Source organism: Halictus rubicundus, chromosome 14 (genome assembly GCF_050948215.1).
Source record: "Halictus rubicundus isolate RS-2024b chromosome 14, iyHalRubi1_principal, whole genome shotgun sequence".
In the NCBI taxonomy this organism is placed as follows: Eukaryota; Metazoa; Arthropoda; class Insecta; order Hymenoptera; family Halictidae; genus Halictus; species Halictus rubicundus.
Window position 1 is genome coordinate 1,476,200 of NC_135162.1, and position 22,756 is coordinate 1,498,955.

The 22,756-nt window shown below is 43.0% G+C and overlaps 2 protein-coding genes across 2 annotated transcripts in view; one reads left to right on the top strand and one right to left on the bottom strand.

Moving 5' to 3' along the window:
• Positions 1-3,092, top strand: part of LOC143361021 (uncharacterized) — a 47,021-nt gene extending 43,929 nt beyond the window's left edge. The window contains exons 3-4 of the mRNA XM_076800261.1: positions 1,316-2,812; positions 2,891-3,092. Coding sequence (XP_076656376.1) covers positions 1,316-2,683 — 1,368 coding nt within the window. The 3' untranslated portion in view covers positions 2,684-2,812; positions 2,891-3,092. The remainder of the gene's footprint in view (positions 1-1,315; positions 2,813-2,890) is intronic.
• A 1,710-nt stretch (positions 3,093-4,802) lies between these two features.
• Positions 4,803-16,114, bottom strand: LOC143361022 (uncharacterized). Its single transcript, XM_076800262.1, has 7 exons — positions 13,075-16,114; positions 12,152-12,751; positions 10,902-10,990; positions 10,672-10,833; positions 10,140-10,479; positions 7,670-8,220; positions 4,803-5,072 (listed from the first exon to the last, which is right to left on the bottom strand). The coding sequence occupies exons 1-7, from the start codon at positions 16,112-16,114 to the stop codon at positions 4,803-4,805; spliced, it is 5,052 nt and encodes a 1,683-aa protein (XP_076656377.1).
• Between the last annotated feature and the right edge of the window lie 6,642 nt (positions 16,115-22,756).

A 22,756-nucleotide genomic window follows, 5' to 3' on the forward strand; every position in this document is an offset into this window, starting at 1 on the left:
TACCACTCAAGTATGTCTTTGCTTACTATGCTTAATTAAATACATTTTTTTTTTGTCTTTTTGGGTGCCAATCACTACAAAAGATTATAAAAATACGAGTTATATTCACATTTCATTGTGGAAATGCTTAATAAAGAAAATTGAATACAAAAACTTACCTATTTCTGATGTAAACAAATTAAAAATGTTTCCGCCTTGCTTGACGTTTGTTCCTGGTATCCCGATTTTCAATAATAAGTGTCCAGCAGTAATCAGCAAGCATCCGCACATAAGTCTTTTCCTTTGTAACGTTTTTCATTGTTGAAATATCTTGATGAAAGATTAATGCTGGAATTGTATTCCTTGTTTTGATTTTAAAATAATTTCGTCATGAATATAACAAAAACAGTCCGGCTGATTTATACACTTCCGCGAGATTTTATCGATTTAATATAGAGCGATCTATGTCTTAATTATGTACTTCGATCAATAAAATCGATAAAAATAGTCCCATTTACATAGTGTTTGGACTTATTTTAATCGGAAGAATCTTGAATGTCCATTGGTATTACAATTATAAAGATAAGACAACAATTACTGAAAATAAAATTTTCCAGTCACCGCATTGCTGCGGTCAATTTTCTTTATTAAGCATTTCCACAATGAAATGTGAATATAACTCGTATTTTTATAATCTTTTGTAATGATTGGCACCCAAAAAGACAAAAAAAAATGTATTTAATTAAGCATAGTAAGCAAAGACATACTTGAGTGGTACCAACGTCGACTACGCATAGCGACGGCCCTGGCGAGTCGCGAAAAGGCTGCAATGGCCGTCTGGCGCGAACGCGTCGCGCACACGCTGTCAATTAACATTTTCTGATCCTTCTCGTACATTAAGGGAACCAAATACTTTTCGTGAATGGTTTCTTTACCAGAAATGTCTGTAGAATGCATTCCTGTATAGTAAATTCCTGCTAGATAAAGGATTTTTCACGTAAATACAAAAATAGAGCGTACAAAGTACCCGCGTCGGCACATTTTCAAACTTTAACAACCATTTACAACTATTAGGAAGTACATAAAAATATAATTGACTATATGAATATGTAGAGGAGAGTCCCCTCTATCTCTTGACTCAAATTTGAACTTTCTCGCGTGTTTAGTTTTTGCGTAACACGTCGTTTCGTATCAAAATCAGGCATTTTTACAAAAACCAAAATTTTTTGAAAACGTTGCGTGATGGAGCAATTCTACTTTCAGATTCGGTTTTAGGATGACAAAGTGTATAAGAATCACCCAACAGGTATTGCAAAATTTTTTTGGTGTTGGACAGTGTAACTTGCAAAAGGATTTGACGAACATTCCTAGCCACGTCTTTGGAGAGCACAAAGAGTGCCGAAGACTCGGATATTTCTGCGACCGCATCGCAAATAACGACGAAGAAAACATGGTGCCGCATCTAATGGAAATCGGAATATATTACAAGATTCAAGATATCTTCCGTCCGCTGATAGCTCACGCTGAAAGTTTGTTATATAATAGCAATAACAACTCAGTGGAGAGCTTCAATTCCATTATTGCGAAATATACTGGCGGCAAAAGGATAAATTGGAGTCAGAGGGGATCGTATACCGCGAGATGTGCCGCTGCTGTTATACAGTATAACACAAAAGAGGTATTGTCCCGCATAATGCGAGCCAAGCGAAAGGAGCCGCCGAAATGTTTAGAAGCCATGGAAAAACGAAGTAAAGAGGAAAATGAAAAAAGAAACAAAAAGCGAAAGTGCTCGTCGCAGAAGGCGCGAAAGCCGTTTTCACAGACGACGAGAGACAAAGATTACGGACCCAGCGCAGAAAAACCGGACATGGAGGACCATGTGTTCAACCTAGAGAAGGAAAGACACATGGAGATTCTGCAGGATTGGCAGAATAATAGAAAAAAGATTGAAAAGGAATCTAGAGAGCAAGCCAAGAGCCAAAAATGGCAAATGTATAGATCCAAATTACTCACGGCATCGAACTTCGGGAAAGTGTGCCGACGTTTGAAAAAAACGCCGTGTGGTAATTTGGTAAAGTCGCTGTTATATCCAAAAGTTTTGGACCTGCCTTCCATTGAACATGGGCGGCAGTGCGAAGATATTGCCCAAGAAGAACTCTCGCGGAAAGAAGGCATCACAATAAGAAAATGTGGCCTCTTCATCGATGCCTCAATCCCATTTTTGGGAGCTTCTCCGGACGGCGTGATCGATGATGACGACGGTATCGTCGAAATAAAATGCCCGAAAACGGCAGAAAATATATCGCCAGAAGAAGCGATAAAAACAGTACCTGCAGTACGCAAAATATTTGTGGATGATGCGGGTACTGCAATGAATAAAAACAATTGTTATTTTTATCAAGTGCAAGGGCAGCTGCACATAACGCAAAAAAAGTATTGCCTGTTTTGTGTTTGGACACGCAAAGGCTTGATATCGCTAAAGATATATAGAGACGACAAATTTTGGCAGCAAGAAATGCAGTCAAAATTGTCGCGATTTTACATACATTGCATGCTGCCGGAAATAGTGGATAGCCGACACAATATGAGTATGGCCATTCGAGAGCCCTCCGATATAGAGCGAAGAAAGCCTATTATCATCAGCTCGCGATCATTGGAATCGCTGGAGCTTCCTGACGCGATGTCGTCGGGCAGCACACTGTGAAACAGTGTGCGGAACCGCTGATTGTTTCAGCGGTTAGAATTTATTTATTTTGGCAGATTCGTCTTCCCTGATAGATTCCAGAGTGCTGGCAATGGATCCCAGACCATCCGACTGCGCATATCAGACCCGGTATATATACACAATTATACGAATTTATGTATTATATGTTTCAATAGTTTATTCGTTTTTACTTATGTCATGTTACAGATGAGATTCATGCGGACTAGTCCAATAGGAGGACTGAGGGGACGTTTATGCGAATTTTACAAATCGTATTGTAATAATTTTATTATATTTATCATAAAATTTTTGTATTATGAATACTGATAAGGTTTTGGCAGTTTTCCTTATCCTAGCAGCGAATGTTGGTATTCCTTTTCTGCCAAATAAAATATTTTCTTTTATTACTATGTATTTGGTTACATTTCTTTATATTACCATATTTGACACTTTTAAATTTTTCTCTCTAACATTTTCTTCTATCTCTAAGCCTAACGGAGCTATTTAGGCGGCCTGTTTCTCGTGAACCATGCGGTATACGTATATAAAACTTCTCGGTAAACTTTGGAAATTTCTATAAACTTTTATCTAAATATATGATATTATTCAAGTTTATTTTACATTTAGTCTTTAGTTGTAAATTTGTATTTGTTTGTTTGTTGACTTCAGATCTGACATCTAAAGTAAAAAAATATGATAAATTTTGTTTAATTTTTTATGCGCTTCGTGGCATATAAATAGCTGCTTTCATGATATTTGAATATAATTTTCTTTCTGACAGGAAATGAATTCCGGCTCATTTTCTTTTTAAAAGAAGTCCTGGTAATATGTATAAAATTATTATAGAATAAACTGATTCAATTCAAATGATTTCCTTAGCTTTTGCATACACGGGACCGCCGTTCGAGTTTCATTTCAGAAATATTAGCGAAAAGCTGCAGAGGTAATATGACAACGAGTCCTGCGTACATCTACGCGCCCGTGGCAATGTATGTATGTGTGTATGTCCTACGTAATGCCCTATTTTTTCTATTCTACAACAAGATTCGGTTTGGCGCGACTGCAGCGTGCCAAGTCTTCAGCCGGACGACCAGTGTTCAAATCCTGTCGACTAACGCATTTTTTCTTTTATTATGTTTTATCATTGTATATTTATATGTAACGATTTCATTTTGATAAAATATAGCAGGCCGCCGAAAATGATCGGAAAGTAGTAAAATATATCACCTCGCAATTCTAATTACGGATCAGACAGGATGTCAGTATCAAACAACGCTCGAAAGGACAATATACACGGGAGAAAAGACCGCGCTTGTTCAAGAAAATGTAGATGAACTTATGTCACATCACACAAATGTAATAGTAACTTGTTCGAAATCCGGAAAACACAGGAAATTTATAAAATTTAATATATATTTATTGTAGAAATAATAATATATAATAATAGTATATAATCCTGTTGTTAGTAAATAAATACATGTTATTTATAATTCAAAATGCAATTTTATGCGTGAAAAAAATATAAATACATAATGATAAAACATTATAAAATTTTAAAAAATGCGTTAGTAGGCGGGACTTGAACCCTGGTCGTCCTTGTGAAAACTTGGCACGCTACCATCTTTTTTTTTTTTTTTAACAAAGCGTTTATTGTGCCAGATAACAAAACAAACAAACATATATACATATTTACAGTGCGGAACAATAAACTTAAACGCTAAAAAAAAGTATAACGGAATAATAACTTAAAGACTAAACAAAAGGACCGGCGGTCCGGTCACGCGCTGTTTGCGGGGTTGGCATGCTTTTTTTTTTTGCACTTATTGCACGAATGATGCGTATTGTTAAGGTGTAAATCTTCTTAAGAGCTAGCGGGGATGCTTATGTACAGCGGGCACGGGTGAATAGACTGTACATACATCTTTGGTGTGTGTGGATTTCGATAATTTAGGGTAATGAATTACACTTTGCTGTGTAATTACTAATTTGTTTAAAGCTTTTTAGTGTTAAACCTGAGCCAGGTCCGAACTTACTTTTAACTTAATCTTACGCTTACAGTTACTGCTAATGCTACTTGGGTTTCTTAATCTATGGGGCTTTGGCGTCACTATTGCACTAATTATGGTGGTTCGTCAAGCCACCAGTATTTTTCTGTGTCTTCTCTGTGGTCGTCTTCTGTATCGTATTTTGTGAGTTTGTGTTGGAAGCGCATGTTTGTGTCGTTTATACTGCAGTTGTTGTTGTATGTTAATGTTTTGTTGTAGTTTGCGTCTGAGTTTGTTGAAATGTACGGTCTGAAAAGGATTGTCTCGCATTTGTTAGTGTTAATTTTTAATTTCCAGGAATCGAAGTAGTTCTGTATTTTGTCGAATAGGTCTTGTAGTTTAGTCTGTAATATGGAGGGTTTATTGTCGCTAATGTATATTAGTAGGTCGTCTGCGTAAGCTATTGCCCCTCTTTTGTTGTCGTCATTTCGGTCGTACAAGTTTAGCAGGTCGCTTATATACAGGCTGAACAGGATGGGGGAATTGACCGCGCCTTGTTGTAGTCCGTTGCGGACGGCACGCTACCATCGCGCCACAACAACTTTTTTTTTTATGACAACATTTTTTATTTCGTGACCAACAATTACAATCTTTAAAGTTATACAAAAATGTGTAAAATATAAACGCTTATGTTGTGTAATATCTAGAATCTTACAGCTAATGTGCTTTAAACAGACTTGGTTACATTGCACTTAACATTATTGCGAGGTCGCTACCAGTTTTGTTCTTTGGTATGTGTTTTAATTGGTTTTTGGGTAATTTGTTTAAGCGCCCAAAAGGTATTAATTTGGTCGGAGGAAAATGGCGCGTTCTTTGGGGTATGTTTGCTTACTTGCTAAGATATGCTACTTATCCTAATTATCCTATTTCTTAATTATACGCGCAATTTATAATTAAGTTAATTTAAGAACTTAAGAGTAAGTGGGCTAATGTTATTTACAGGATTGGGGGGGGGGATGTACAGAGGGTTATGAAGGTATATGTACAGTATTTACAATATTTACATGGTGTATATTTGCTATTATTTTCGAGCGCTCGCTTGTGACTCTTTGTAATATTTTTGGTTTGTTATTTTACGTCTGCTATTGTTATAACTCTGGGTTCGTGTAGAGTTAGGCGAGGGACAGAGTTTGGAATGAACCACGAGTACTTTCCCACTGTAAATGGGGTATTGTTTTTGTCTTTGTCTGAGAGCTGTTGACAGTATTTGGTTGTGTTTTGTGGATTTGGAATGCATAATGGTGTGTATGTAATGGATTTTGTGTTGCTTGTCCTTTTGATGTGGTAAATTAGAGGGATGTTGTTTGTGTCTGATATGAAGCCGTTTTGGTCTAGGAAGGGGAATAGTTCGGGAGGAGTGTAGCCTGTGTTTAGTGAGTTTAGGATGTACTGGGGTTGTGAATGGAGTTTTTCAATCAGGATTTGTGTGTGTTGTGTTTCGAAAGATCTGACGAAAAAGTTTCTGCACAATTTAAGAATGTGATTGTCGATTCGTATGATGTTAGCTTTATTCAGGAGTGTGACGTTTTTGTAGCTTTTTTTAAAGTTCGACTCGGGTGTTTTGTGCATGTTTAGACATACTCCGAGGCAATGTCTTTCGAAGATTCTTATATTTTCCATTTTATAGTTGGGAATGCTGTACCATATTGGGCAGGCGTATGTTATTATGGGTCTGATTAGTAGGAGGTAGCAGAGTATTTTGATTCTATTATTTAGGTATTTGGAAAAGAACAGTCTGGAGAGGCTTCGGAATAGGTTCTTTGCTTTGTTTAATTGTGTGTCTATATGATTGTAGAATGTCAGGTTGGTGTCAAGTATTACTCCTAGGTATTTGACTGTGGTTTTGTGTGGTATGAGGGTGGGAGAGTTGCTGTTTTCTTTTAGTTGGAATGTTTTCCAGTTTTTGTTTGTGTCGGAGCTTGTTTTTTTTTTAACTTAGGGCGGAATAGGAAAGTTTCACATTTGTCGGTGTTTATTTTTAGTTTCCAGTTTATGAAGTGTTGATTTTTTCGAATAGGGATTGGAGTCTGTTTTGTATAGTTGAGGAGTTTCTGTCTGTGCTGTATATGATTAGGTCGTCTGCGCAAGCTATTGCATTGAGGGTGTTGTTAGTGTAAAGGGTAAATAGTTTTAGGAGTGAGGCTGTGTATATGTTGAATAGTAGCGGTGATGTTACTGTGCCTTGTTGTAGGCCGTTTGTTACTGAGAATGTTTTCGTTGGTCTGGCTTCGCCTTCGTGGGTTATAAATTTCCTATTATATAGCATGCTCCATATGACTTTTATCAGGTGAGCGGGGAAGTCGTATTTGTGTAGTTTGAATAAAAGGCCATCTAGCCATACCGTGTCGAAGGCTTTTTCTAAGTCTATTAGGCATGCACCTACGCAGCTGCGGTTATTGAGGGCTTGGTATGTGTCTGACGTGAATTTGTTTATAGCGTGAAGTGTGGATGTTTGGTTGCGGAAACCGAATTGGTAAGGAGATAGGATTTTTTGGTTGTTGGAGTGTGCTAGGATTGGTTTATGGAGGATTTTTTCGAATATTTTGCTGATATTTGGGAGTAGGCTAATTGGTCTGTAGTCAGCTGTGTTGTTACCTTTTTTGTTTTTCTTTTTAAGTGCTAGGGTCTTTGCAGTTTTCCACTTTTTTGGGAAGTAACCGTTGTTGAGTGAATTGTTGAAAAGAATGGTGTAGAGGAATATGTATTTGCCTGGGAGTTTTTTTAGGACTGTGTTTGGAATGTTGTCGAAGCTGGAGGATTTCTTGTTGTTTAGATTTTTTCGTAAGCGTATGAGGTCGGCTTGTGATGTCAAGTAGTTTTTGATGTTGCTTTGTGTTGGGTTGTATGCGGGTGAGGCGGTTATGAAATTTGTGAGCGTTACATGGTTGGCGGTCTCTTGTATGAATTTGTTTTTTAGTGTAGAGGTGTGTGAGTGTATTACGCGTTCTAGGTGGGGGTTTCCCATTTCGTTGTTTTGACTGTGGGTGATTTCAAAATGTGCTCCTAATGTGTTTAGTTTGTCTATTGTATTTGTTATGTGTATGTTGTTGTCTTTGTTTGCTTTGTAGTTTGCTAAGTCTATTTCGGCTTTGTTGAGTATTTGTTTGCTGTTTCTGTGAATTGTGAGCGTTTCAATTGCTGCTGGGGGTTGTTTTCTGAATATGTTGTTTATTTGTGTGAACGGATTGTGGGGGCCTTTTGATGATATTTGTTTTATTTTAGTTCCCCAGTAGGCGGAGAAGGATTTTTGGAATTCTTTGTCTATTTCTGTTTTTACGTCGTTTAGGAGTTTTGATAGTGCTGGTAGGGAGTTAGTGGAGAGGGGATTGTGGGAAGTTTTTATCTTGTGGATTTGTGAGATGATGTATTTTTTGCTGCTTTGGAGTTTTTTTATTTTTTTGTTAATGTAGATTTCTGAGGAGTTGGGAGTTTTGTGTGATGGGATTGTCCTTGCTATGGATTTGTAGAGTGCGTCTTCCAGTTTGTCGAGTCCTTTGTCGATTTCGTCGTTTTTTAGATTCCTGTTGTGGTCTATTTTTAAATCTTTTATGCTTATTGTTGCGAATTTTTAAAATTTTTGCCAGTTTGCGGTGGAGAAGTTAGGTCTATTGTTTATTGGGTTTGTTTCTAGGTGTGTTACATTTTCTATGAAGATGGAAAATTTTAGAGCGGTGTTGTTTTTAGGTTGCTGTTAATTAGGTCGAGGAATTGTATTCTAGCGTCGTGTAAGCAGAGGTCGATGTAGGAGTTGCCTTTAGGGTAGGAATGAAGGTCAGTGCTGCGTAGTTGCATGTTGTATTTTATAGCGTTTGAATTTAGCCAGTTCTTGAGGTGGACTCCCCTGGGGTGGTTGTTTGTATTTTTCCAGTCTACGTGGCGTGCGTTCAGGTCACCGGCCAGTATGTAATAGGTGTTCTGATTTGCGAGATTTAGGTGATATATTATTTTTTCGAGATCAGGTATGAACTCTTTTTGGTTGTTACTTGGGGCATAAGCTACTATGATGAATAATTTTTCTTGTCTGGGGAGTGCGATTTTGATTATTGTTGTTTCTACCGCTGCACAGTTTGTTAGTGTTGGGATCTGTATTTTTTCGTGTTTGATTTTGCGTTTAATTAGAATTGCGGTACCGCCTCCTTGTGTTGCGTTTATTCTGTCTGATCTGTGGATGGTGTAGTTAGTGTAGGAGATTGTGTGTCTGTGGTTGAGTTTTGTTTCACTTAGTAGTACAATGTCTGGGTCGTGGTCGTTGAGTAGCTGTAGGAGGCTTGCTCTTTTTTGTTGGGAAATTAGGGAGTTTATGTTTAGTGATATTATGTTTAGTGTGGGGGGGGGGGGGTGTGCTGTAATTGGATTCTGTTAGGCATTGGATGTTGGTGGTGAGAGAGTCGGAATTAACTGAAATAGAGTGTATATGTTGGTTGTGTTGTTTTGTACTAATTGGTTTAGGGAGTTTAGTTGATTTTTTATGTCCAGCAATATATCTGTAATTTGGGGTTGTGGGGTTTGTGGGTTGGTGGGTGTTGGGGGTAAGCTGTGCGCTATTTGGTTCTTTGGGTGTGTGTGTTTTGTTTATTTGTGGTGTGGGGATTGGAGTGATAGGATGCGAGCTTGGTATGATATGTTGGGGTTCTAATGTGATAATGTTTTTAGGTAGGTTAGGTGTGGGGTGAAAAGATTTGTTTGTGGGTGTACTGGCGGTTATTTTGCTGTATGATAGTTGCGGGTTTGTTAGTTTTTGTATCGCGTTGATTTTTTTAGCATTGGTTTCGTGTTGTTTGATTTGTTGGGTTAGTATGTTTTGTTTGTGATTCTTTATTGCTGGGCAGCCTTTGTACGAAGCTGGGTGGCCGTTGTTTCCGCAGAGGGCGCATTTCAAATTATTTGTGTCTTTTTGTGTGTTTGATAATTTACAATTACCTGGTTCGTGTGATTCCGCGCATTTTACGCATCGAAATGGTAGATTGCAGTTAGTGGAGGAGTGACTTAGTCTCTGGCATTTTCAGCACTGGGTAATTTCTTTTGAAATTATTTTCTCCCACGAAATTGATTGGTGGAGAATCTTTTTAATTTGGTGGGCGTTATTCATGTTGCTATCGGGTGTGAGGTGGACTATGTAGATTGGCAATTTTCTGTTTTCTAGAGTGGATTTTTTAGTTGTAAACCTGTTGACTTTTGTGAATTTAATGTTGTTAATTTTCTAGTCGTTTAATGCCTCTAATATTGAGTCGTTTTCGAAGTCTCCTTCTAGGTTTTTTAGAAGAATCGTTTGGGATTTTGTATATTTGGGGGTGAAGGAGTGGAATGAAGTGTTTCTTGCTTTTAAAATACTCAATATGGTTACGTAGTCCTCGGGCAGGTCAATGTATAGAGTATGGCTGGTTTGTGTGGATTTCTTAGTTCGAAGTTACCTGCTATTTTTCTGCCGCTGAATAGTATCTGGTTGATCGTTTCCTGGGCGCTTTGGTCTTGCACTATTATTGGGGGTGGTCTTGGCTTTTTTCCTTGGGATGCAGGTATGGTTGTGGCGTCGTCTGTGAGGCTGGTACGTTGATTTTGTTGAGGCTTGATTTCTGGCTGCGTTTGTTTCGTGTTGGATGGTGGCTGGTTCTGTCGGGCGGGCTCCTGGGTAGTTGTCCCATTGTTATTTCCAGGTAAGATGGCCTCTTGACTCTGGGTTTTTCCGGCTTTTGCTGGCGATTTCGGTGTCGGTGTGTTTGAGGAGTTTGCTTCTAGCGCGTTCAATCGGGTCTGTAACGATGTTATTTGTGCTCTTTGTTCCTCGTTTATTTTAAGGAGCAGAATATTTTGTTATTTTAATTCTTCGATTAATGTGCTGTGGGTGCGTCCATCCTGTGGGTCTGTATGTTCTTCTGATTTTGGTTTCGTTTGCAGATCGCTATTTGTTCTTGGCAGTTTTGTTGTGGAGTTTTAGGGAACTACCAGTTTCCTTTTGGTGTTCGGTGTAGTTTTTTTGTGTAGGAGTGCTGCCATTTCTATGTTGTTTAGCGTTCCTTTTCGTTCTTTTTTTATTAATTTTTGCATTATCTCTTCAAGCGTGCTTGAGTCCGAGTGGGCTTGGAAGGAGTAGGCTCCTGTATTTTTCTAATCGACAATCGATTAATTATTTTGAACTGGAAAATTCGCGCACTGTCTTTTAAGGGAACGCTCACAGTATTGGCACTTTGGCACTTTTTCGGGCTGTCCACGCCGGTCTGCTGTTGGGTTTTACGATGTTGCCTGTGCGAAGGTTCGGCAAGGACTGCGCCACAACAACTCTTGTACTTCAGAAAAAATATACATATATATATAAAATTTATAATTTCGTAATATGAGACATATATAAATGTACATATATATATATATATGTCGGAGGCTGGGCGGACTCTTCCGTCCTCGGACCCGTCGGAGATTGTCCGTCGTCGTTCTCCATCGTTTCGCTCCTTTCGCGCTTACGCGAACGTCGTATGGACTCTACACGTACACGCGATGCCGGATCGCGTAGCGCAACGAGAGACACGTCAACGAGCACACGGGCCGCACAGAATGTTCGCGTACGTCTTTTTGTTCTTTTACTCTCGAGAAGTCGCTTTCCTCAAAGCTAGTCTTCGCTCTACCGTCCCGGAAACTATTCTGTCGCCCGTGGTCACGTTCAACAGGGTCCCAGCCCATCATTCCAGGTACCCTGTCTCGCATCTCCCTTTGCCCCGCGCGCGAAGAGGGGCAGGTACGCAGGGACTGTTTTATTGCCCCTTCGCAGGGCAATTATCAGGGTACGGTAAATCGTTATTTTACAATTAAACTAAGTCCTATAGGCGTTACGCGTTGTTGCCGACGGGGTGCATCGCTGCCATCACGCCCCGACACGGCCCTCCTGACTGTCACACGTCCTCGTGTGGAATTACAACGACTTTATACATCGTCTGGAAAAGAAATACCATCTATGTTTCCCGTTCGTCCATTCTGACAAAATATCGATTGAGCTCTGAATGCCATGTTTGCCATGTACTCTATGTCGAAGCACTATACACGCGTTCGATGTCATGCGGGCAATCTTAACCAATTCTGGATAAAAACATATTCAGATAATTCGGTGCCACGGAATAAACAGTTCGGCCAAGCGGTTCTGACACACAGTGAGCTCAAGACAACAACATGAACTTTTAGTCCACTACTGGACACAACAGAACAAAGCCACCCATGTGGCACCCGACCAACCACGTGGTCACACCTTTTTCAGTCGACTCATACGACTCCTGACCAATCACGTGGTCACACATTTCGCAGTCATCAACACGACCCAATACATCTATCGTCTGCCGTTACATCGCCCCGCCTCCTTTACCAGCTAAACTGGGTTTGGGAATAATGGCTTACGACTAATAAGCACGACGCATGGATTTTCACGTGTTTCTTTCCTCACTGTTGTCATCCCCGACACTGGCACATTCTGTTAATTCGGTGTCGCTCCAATTACTACGGATATCAAACTCTATGGGAACAGAACTATCAGGCATCAATCTCAGTCGCTCGTGAGCATATTTAAGTACTCTATTGCCACTTACAGGCTTCAAACGGTATCTGTCGTTGGGCAAAACTTCTATTATCTTATACGGACCGCGAAATTTAGCATCTAATTTCGTTTGATTTCGTTCGTGATTTTCTATAAGAACGTAATTTCCGACCGAAAATCTAACAATTTTTGCTTTGTTACTATCGAATCGTGTTTTGTCGTACGCGGCGTTTTGGTCGATCGCTTGGGTCGCTTGTTCTCTGATGTCCGAAAGGTCGAGTTCTTCGCCGTTATCATTAGCAACTGACAATGATATTGGTCTGGCAACTTTGCCTATCAGCAATTCCAAAGGGCTATGCTTAGTGGTACGATTCGCTGTACAATTTAACGCTAGTTGGACATTTTCAAGGGACTCTTGCCAGGACTTGCTATTATTTAGTTCTACCGCGGTAAGCATATTTCTAAGCGTACTCATTGTTCTTTCTACCTGACCATAGGCACGACGCGTACCTGTAGCGATTAGATGCAGGTCAATATTATGGGTCTTGCAGAATTCACGAAAATTGCTGTTTGCGAAACATCTACCCTGATCGGCAATAATTCTGGAAGGGGCCCAAATAAATTCACGCAGTAATTCAGTGCTGTGATGGCACTGGCCGCGTCTATGTTTATGGAATGTCGTAAAATTACAAATTTGGTGAACGCGTCGACGAACACAAACACGTATTCTTTTATGTTATTTTTGCCGCTAAGTTTTCCCGTAGCGTCAACATGAATCGTATGCCACGGTACGCTTACCTTTGGGATAGGATGCAGCTCGGCTTGCGCTTTACCTGAGTGAGACTTTGATAATTTGCACGTGATACAATTTTCGACAAATTTACGAATGTACTTCGACATGTTAGGAAACCAGTAATGTTGATAGGCCTTCTCTAAGGTTTTGTTCCAACCAAGATGCATAATAGACTCGCGAACATTATTAATTACGGACCATCGAAAATGTACGGGGACTATGGGTAATTGTTGACTGCGATTTTTACGTTGTATTTTTCTATGCAAAACTCCTGATTTCAACGAATATGTTTTGGCGGTATCAGGATCCATTTCATTATTTTCCAATTGGGAAATGATCTTGTTCAGTTCATCATCTCGTAGTTGCTCAGTTTGTAACCAGTTCTCCGATATCTCGGCCAAATTAACCCGTTTCTGTTCAATCCGTTTATGACTGTCTTTGATCGGTAAAGGGTTTCGCGAGAAGAAATCCGCGTGGCTCATGCGCTTTCCTTCTCGGTATACAATGTCAAAATCGTATGCCTGTAGGAATGCCCACCATCTGTGTACTCGCGGGGTAAGGTCCATTTTTGTACGCGAGGCTTTAAGCGAGTTGCAATCAGTGACGACTAGGAATTGTCTTCCTTGCAAGAAGTGGCGGAAATGTTTTATGGCATTGACTACCGCTAACGTCTCCAACTCGTATGAGTGATATCGCGATTCGGCGTCAGTGGTTCTCTTACTATAATACGCGACCGCGTGAGATTTACTATCTACTTTTTGTATTAAGACAGCACCGTAACCATCCGAGCTGGCGTCAGTATGTAATTCGATTGGGTATGACGGATTGAATAGCATTAGTGTGGGTTCGTTTATTAAATTTGCAATAATGTCTTGTCGGATCTTTTCGTGTTGCTGTTTCCATTCTATCTTTCCTTTTCCCGTAGTCAATTTGTATAGTGGGGAAGTGATCTGAGAAAACTTAGGTATAAACTGTCTGAAATAGGAAGCAAGGCCTATGAATTGCCTAAGCTGAGTCACCGTTGATGGAGGAGAAGATTCGGTTAATGCTTTTACTTTCCGTGGGTTTGGCCTGATTTCCCCCGCGGTCACTTCAAAGCCCAAATAATCTACACGTGATTTTAGAAACGCACATTTATTCAAATTGAGTGAGAATCCCGCTGACTTTAATTTTTCTAGTACTATTTGTAGCCTCTCTAAGGACTCTTGTATAGAGTTGGCCGGAATCATAACGTCGTCCAGGTAACAAACTACAAATGTGTTTACGAGTCCAGAAAGGGCTTGGTTTATGGCCCTCTGAAATACCGAAGGTGCATTACGAAGCCCGAACGGCATGGACAAATACTCGTATTGACCATCTGGAGTAACAAATGCAGTCTTTTCTATCGAGTCTTTATGGACAGGGATTTGATGGAAACCCGACGCCATGTCTAGCGTCGTAAAGTATTGTGCGCCGCTTAGTCGCTGGATTTGGTCGTTTATGAGCGGTAAGGGGTACCTATCGGGGACTGTGTTACTATTTAGTTCCCGGTAATCAACGCATAAACGGTCAGAACCGTCCTTTTTGTTAACGAGGATTACGGGACTGGCAAACGGGGAACAACTAGGTCTAATTATCCCGGCAGACAAGAGTTCGTTGATTTTGTCCTTTACAGTTTGCTTCTCATCAGGGCTAAGTCTATATGGTCGTCGTTGAACAGTACGATTAGGGTCTATTAATTTTATTTGTAACTCTCCCGAACTTATCCTACCCGTAGGTGTACCGAGGACAAACGATTCAGAAAATCCTTTTAACAGATCGATTAGTTCTTCTCTATGGGGACCAACTACATCTGTGTCAACACTATTAAAGTTATCGATCTTTTTGCCAACTTCGCAAATTTTTATTATCTTATCCCGTCTTAGACTGAAGCTATTCGCCGAAATTTCAACAGAAAACCCTTGCGTTATCAAATCGCGTCCAATCAAAATACTATAACTCAAATGTTCGTCCGGCACGACATGAAAGAGAATTTCAACGCGGTGATCGTGTATTACCTCTCGGGACAGGATCTGTAAGTTACTCATCACGTTAGCGTTGCCAAGACCAATTAACCTTGTCAGATTTCTAGATCGCTTACCGGAAAATTTATTTCCCACCGACTCTTTTATCAGAGAGCATTCCGCACCCGTATCAAAACAAAATTCGTAGACCTCACCCGATTCCGCTAGTTCCGCTGTTACCGGGGCGATACTGCACAAGTTGATCTGCCGTTCCATGGGTATCCTCGGATGTGGTCTTCCATCCTCCTTCTTGCACTGTGGAGCAATATGGCCGTCCTCTCCGCACTTGAAGCAGGTAACCGGCTTTTTCGGTGGTCCCCGGTTGCTTCCGCTCGTGCCAGGCTTGGGTCCCGGCAACCTGGTAGCTCCTTGGCGTCGATGACAGTCCGTGGCTTTATGTCCTTCCTTGCCGCATGTAAAACACGTAACAACACTTTTCGGCTTCTTGCTGTCCGTTGACTTCGGTTCTCTTCCATCGGTGGTAACTGGCCGTTTACGGAACCCGAAGGCCATCAGCTCCTTTTGTAATGAAGCCCGCGTATCGATATTTGTTGTGAACGCAACGCGCTGCAGTCGAGGATCTATCTGCACGCAATGTGCCAATGTTGATGCTATAGCGATTTGTTCCGTCGACATCGATGCGTATAAATTAGTAAATGAGGCCAGCACACGGTTTGAGTATGAAGGCATAGACTCGCCTTCTCTTGGTTTTCCCCCGTTGATCCTCATCATTGCACCCACAGGGGTTTCGAACGTATCATATTGGGCTAGAAACATTTTTCTGAACTCACTCCAGTTCATGCCAGCGTAATTCACTTGCGACATCCACGCGGACGCGCCACCTTTCAATGCCCTGCTTAGAGCCATGACCAATTCGCTGCCCTGTATCGGTCGCTCTGCGAGACACACATCCACCGTTCTACACCAAGCTTTCGCACTGTAGTCCTCCTTATCCGGGTCGAACTCTGGCAGGAATATCCGGGTGGTGGCGTGTGTTGGTTGATTCACTATTGGACCTTGCATCCGTCCTAATAGCATCTCGAACATTAGCTTCCAATTTGTTCCATCGTTCTCGGGCGAGGAGACTCGCGGAGCTGAGTTTTCCCGCGAGAATCCCACTTCTGATGTCGGAGGCTGGGCGGACTCTTCCGTCCTCGGACCCGTCGGAGATTGTCCGTCGTCGTTCTCCATCGTTTCGCTCCTTTCGCGCTTACGCGAACGTCGTATGGACTCTACACGTACACGCGATGCCGGATCGCGTAGCGCAACGAGAGACACGTCAACGAGCACACGGGCCGCACAGAATGTTCGCGTACGTCTTTTTGTTCTTTTACTCTCGAGAAGTCGCTTTCCTCAAAGCTAGTCTTCGCTCTACCGTCCCGGAAACTATTCTGTCGCCCGTGGTCACGTTCAACAGGGTCCCAGCCCATCATTCCAGGTACCCTGTCTCGCATCTCCCTTTGCCCCGCGCGCGAAGAGGGGCAGGTACGCAGGGACTGTTTTATTGCCCCTTCGCAGGGCAATTATCAGGGTACGGTAAATCGTTATTTTACAATTAAACTAAGTCCTATAGGCGTTACGCGTTGTTGCCGACGGGGTGCATCGCTGCCATCACGCCCCGACATATATATATATCTAACAAGTCTAATATATAATAATATACATATATTATTGCATTTATGCGCTTCGTGGCATAAAAAAAGCTGCTTTAAATTTCATTTATTTGAATATTGTTAGACGCGTTCAAACGGTCTATTCCTATGGCGAGCACCGAGAACACCCCCCTCCCCTTTCGTCGTCTCGGAACGAGCAGACACCGCGAAGCGAGCTCCCGTGTATGAAGGTGGTGGGGCGTCTATCAAGCATGTAAATAGGCCTCCCGAAAAATTCGAATAAGTTCCGTTGTAACATCCTCTGCGAGTACACGCGAATATTTTTCTAACGTTCCAGTAGCTTTGTAATCGGTCGGCTTTGTCTCCCCTGCGAGATAACCACGGGTTCTGTAAAGCATCTCTCCTCTGCGAGAATAATTATAGATCAAGTTAGTGCAATAAAGACAGTTTGTGAACCGCAGAAACCCGGTTGACGCCAGTGCAGCTTCCTAGTTGTAGTTCGACTCCGTACGTCTCCTTTCCACTCTCTGCACGCGATCCAGTGCATTGTCCTTTTCGCGGACTCTTAATTCAAACCAGGGTCGGTGAAACAAATATAATTTTCTTTCTGACAGGAAGTTAATTCCGGCTCATTTTCTTTTTAATTATTATAATGTTAAGAATAAACTGATTGAATATATAAATCAAATGATTTCCTTAGCTTTTGCATACACGTGACCGCCGTTCGAGTTTCATTTCAGAGATATTAGCGAAAAACTGCAGAGGTAATGTGACGAGTCCCGCGTATATCTACGAGCCCGTGGCAATGTATGTGTTAGCATGTGTTGGTTGCCTGAATCGGGCTCATGAGGCAGGAATGAGTTTCACGTAACGCTTGTACATTGTTACGAGCCAGGGCTGCGAGCAACGCGAGAGGCCGGCGAGGGGTTGTTACCCCAGGAATATGGTTTCAATTTGTTAGTTAGGTACGCGGACGCACCCAATGCGGAATCGGGGAGCCGCTAGGATAGTTGACGTCGAGGACGCACCTGATGCGAAATCAGGGAACCTCTGTGAGGTTGGAGTCAAACGCAGACGCACCCGATGCGAAACCGGGGAGCTACTAGGAGGATGAAACTTCGTGAACGCACCCAATGCGTTATCGGGGAGTCACTAGGAGAGACACGCGGCGAACCCGATTTAAAAGGAAGGTGGATAACTCACAGACGCACCCGATGCGAGACCAGGGAGCTGCTAGGATACGGAAGAACCCAATGCGAAATCAGGTATCCGCTAGGATGGTATAGTTTTCGTGGACGCACCCAATGCGAAACCGGGGAGCCACTAGGTTGGAGAAATCTTCGTTGAATTGAATCTAAGATTAGTAAGCCTCGTAACTTATATATAATTTAATTCATACAATCCGAGCGGTAAGATTGTATCATGTGGGAACGTTCAATTATTAGATTAGGATATCAGGCAATAATTAAAGGTTGTGGATTACGCGAGTTAACAAACAAGACAAATATATTCTGATTTGGAATAGTTACAAGTGTAATTGTTTGTGTCGCGAGTGGATGTAGTAAGGGTACAATTAGAGAAAATGTTACCTAATGATGCACGGTGTTGACGCACTGGCAATGCGGGGTTAGATAGCGATTGTTGAATGCCAAATAGAATATATACCGAACTAACGGAATCTATAAGGTTACGAATTGATTCGAAAGGGACTTTAACCCGATCTCACTAGACTTGACGCGACGTGACTGCACGAGTACTGAACCGCGTCTGAATCTTGACTGAACCGCTTCTCGACTAACCAAAGAGGATGAAAATGCATGGGTTTATATACCCTAAAAATGAGAGGGGAATGTATCTGTTTTATTGTACGGTCGCATACTCGTATTTGTCGTTTCTAGTGAGTTTAAGGTTTGCAGCTGGATCTTTGTTTATAGGGGTAAAACGAAGGGTTAGCCAGGATGTTTCCTATCAAAGACTATCTTGACAAAACATTCCAGAAGGGGATGTTTTGAAGATTTCCATATTAGGAAATCGTACGGTGCTGTTACTGAATCATGCTTCGTGCCAGCTGCGTCCAGCCGGAGTACAATCATTAGACAAGGGGCCTGTTGGGACGCTTTTCGTTCTCAGAAAGGAGATTAGAACTTCTAATCGCAATGAACGTGGAGACACGTCTCCATACGTAACAACATTTACGGATTTGATGACATGGCAACAGTGAGGCGAAGGATGATATGTGGCATGTCTAGTCGCTAGCTTTCTCTCTCAATTTTCGTCTCCCTCTTCCGCTACTACTCAATCTTCTTACCAGCCTCAGTCGGCATTTCATATATTCTTTTTTACCGATATGTCGTAGACGCGACGGAGTTCCACAAAAAAATTTTAACCATTCCACAATCAGTTTTCCCTACTGACCGTTCGAGGACCGTTCGAGAATTGGCGTGACAGTTAAGGTCAAATGCCTGCCGGCACCCTTAAGCACAGCTGTTAATATTTTAAGCAGATATCTGAACAAAAATAACAAAGAACTTTGGCAGTGCTTGAAAAGAGTACTTAGATATCTGAAAGGTTCGCAAAATATCAAATTAATTTACGAAAGAAGAAATTATATTAATCTTCTGAGCGGCTACGTTGATTCAGATTGGGGAGGCAACGATTTAAATGATAGAAGAAGTACAACAGGATATCTGTTTAAATTATTTGAAAGATGCACAATATGCTGGAACACAAAACGGCAAGCATCTGTAGCGGCTTCATCTACAGAAGCTGAATATATGGCTCTTTTTGAAGCTGTTAGAGAAGCTCTTTGGTTGAGATCTTTGGCAAAGGTTTTAAATGTAGATGTTCAGCAATCAATTGTAATCTATGAGGATAACAATGGCTGCATTAGTATTGCTAACAACCCAACGAATCATAAAAGATCAAAATACATAGATATAAAGTACCACTTTTCTAGAGAGCAGGTTGAAAAAGGCATAATTAGATTGTTACATATGCCCACAGGTAGTATGCTGGCCGATATTTTGACCAAGCCGTTGCCAGCAGCCAGGTTCCTACAACTGAGAGATTTGCAATAATAAATGAATTGTATTAATATTGATAATTTTTTTTGTTTGCAAGTAATTACAATTGTTATTCTTATATGTGTATACATACATGTGTGTGTATATACTGGTCTGATTAGGTTTTTCTGGGTTTCCCTAATCCTAAGCAACAAATGTTGGACCATATGTAATTAGCCCCAGACAAAGCACAAGAAAGACATGTCTTTGCTAAAATAATAGATTTATTTTGAGGGGGCGTGTTGGAATTTATTTCATAAATGTAGAACAAAATCAATCTATTATTACTTTAAAAGGTAGGATCGATTGAACCGACTATTGATCTGTATATGCATACATGTATCTACAGTTAATATACATTGTATGTTGTCCCCGGCATGGGACCCTCGATCTTCAGTTGTTAATATTGGACTGCTGCTCCTCTGTTTCGATCTCTTGTGTTTCATTCATAACGTTTCTTTCGCAGGATAAAGACGTGTCTCACAACGTGCTTCTAGAGTAACTATTCTGATATAAATCTTATTTCGTATTTTATAATAGTGTGGTTTTCTTTAATACCCATACTCCCAATATCTTCCTTATTTATTACGCGAATAGACTTGATTCGTTGGACGCGTTGTGAAGTGTTATAGCGTAGTGATATATACAATTTAGAAGTGTGCGACAATGTTTTGTTCGACATCGTATCAGATTCTCGAACAAAGATTGTGAGTGACTGCCGGTGTGCAATAATTCGAAAGAGTCGGGTACTGAATCGTTTCTACGTGTCGGAAATTCCATGGGGTCGAGACGAATCAGTGATGAATTTTGCTCTCCAGTGATTCATATGGATATGGATTCCTATGGATTTCCGACCCGTCCCAACGATTGGGTAACCGATTCTTTCGAATTATTGCACACCTGCAATGACTTACAATTTTTGTTCGAGAATCCGATACGATCCCAAAAAAAAACCGTTCTGTACACTTCCAACGAATGAAATCAATTATTATTTTATTTGTATATTATTTTCCTTCTGGATGCTATAAAACGTTTCTTTTTACATATATTCACTTTACCCCTTCTATAATTCAATGTGAACCTGATATTTTAGTAATTCTTTTTTCTTTTCCAGCACTATGGAACCCAATCGAGTTAAATTTGAGAAGATGACTTTGGAGCAGGGGCCATCCGCCCCAACGCCGAGGGCATCACGAATACCCATTGCGGTACACCCGGTCCCTAACCCTAACCTGGTCGACTTGCCTCCTTCCTCCTGTAACCCGGGGCCATCCCAACATTTTTTTTTTTTTTTTTCGTGGGAAAAATGCTTTACGCATACCCCGACTCTCTGGGGGGAGTCGGGGTTATGTGGGACTGCCCTTGGGGGAAATCCCCAAGGGGTACCCACTAAAAACCCATGCCCACCTAAGCCAAAGGGGAGGAGCCTGGATCACGCGAGTACTCAACAGGACACCTCCCAGGTATCATCATACCCCGGGGGAGGGGTTAACCTCCCCCACTGCCTACGCTATAAGACCCCGGGCGGAGGGACCCGCCCGATGTCCCCATCCCTGGAGCCTTCGGATTGGGCTTCCCGAGCCCCAGCTCGGTCCACCCACAGCTCCCGGAGTCTTCGTGCCCCGCTCGGAGCCTGTATCCCGAAGGAACCAGCCCCGGCCGAGGCAGGAAGACGCCGCCACCGGAAGGAAGGGCCGTCGAAGGCGCGATCCGGCACGCCCCGACCCTTCCTTTCCCCAAACCCCCCACGGATCCCCCTCCCAAACGGGGAGGGACAGACCGACACCCCCCTACACCGGGAAACTAACCCGGGGGGTGTCGGCCTATCACATAGCTTAGCTCCTACAGCATAGCTCCCCCCGGGGGCCCAGGTCAGCTCACACCCCGGGCCCCCAAGTTCACCGCCCCCAATGGTGGGGGCATAACAGGGCGCGGGGAAACTCCCCGCGCCAGACCCCCTCCGCCCCCCGCCACCGGGGGCACACGTTGGCGCGGGGGAGACCCCCGCGCCGTCCCTACCCTCTCCGCCCCCCTCCTGGGGGCACACGTCAGCGCGGGGGCCGTCTCCGCGCCCACACCCTCCTCGCGGAGCCCGGGTCCCGTTCCCGGGCCCGCTCGGCGGCCTCCTTCTGGGTCATTACGACTTCACAGAAGGAGGCCACCGCCTTCCACGACCTCACGCTGTCGACCATGTGGTCGACCACGGTCGACAGCGAGAGGTCCCACCCTTCCACCGCGGCTCTAAGGACACGGCGCGGCTCACCCCAAGCTGGGCACTCCTCCAGAGTGTGCCGCGCCGTGTCCACATCTTCGCCGCAGTGGTGGCACCGCGCAGTCGGCTCCCGCCCCATTCTGTGCAGGTACTCTCCGAAGCAACCGTGGCCGGAGAGCACCTGCGTGAGGCGGAAGGTCAACCTTCCCCGCCTCCTGCACCATATATAAAATATGGGCAGGAGGGCCCGGACAATCGGACGTGTGGAGGGCGCCAACAGCGCCCTCCACTCCGAAAAAGCTTCCGTCTGGGCCTGGCGATTCTGGCCCTCGAGCTCCAACTCCTCCTCGCGCGTGAGTTCCACCCCCGGCGGGCGGCGGAAGGAGCGGGCGATCTGATATAATTTCGCCCGCTCCGCCGCCACCACAGTGAAGGGTGGAATCGCGGCGAGGAGTCCCGCCGCCTCGGTGGAGATGGTGCGGTATCCCCGTATGACCCGCAAGGCCAGCCGCCGCCGCACTCTTTCTAAGAGCTTGCGGCTGGGCGTGCTGGCCTCGAGCGAGCGGTGCCATACGGGGGCCCCATACAGGGCTATAGACCGCACCACCTCCGTATAGAGGCGGCGTACTTTCAAATCCGGCTCCCCGACATTCGGCAGCAGCCGCGCCAATGCGGCTGCCGTCCTCTCTAGTCGGGGGGCGAGGAGCTCGAAGTGTCCATCGTATCGCCAGCGGCCGTCTATGACCAGGCCCAGGAACCTCATCCTGGGCCCGATCGCGACGGAGGTCTCAGC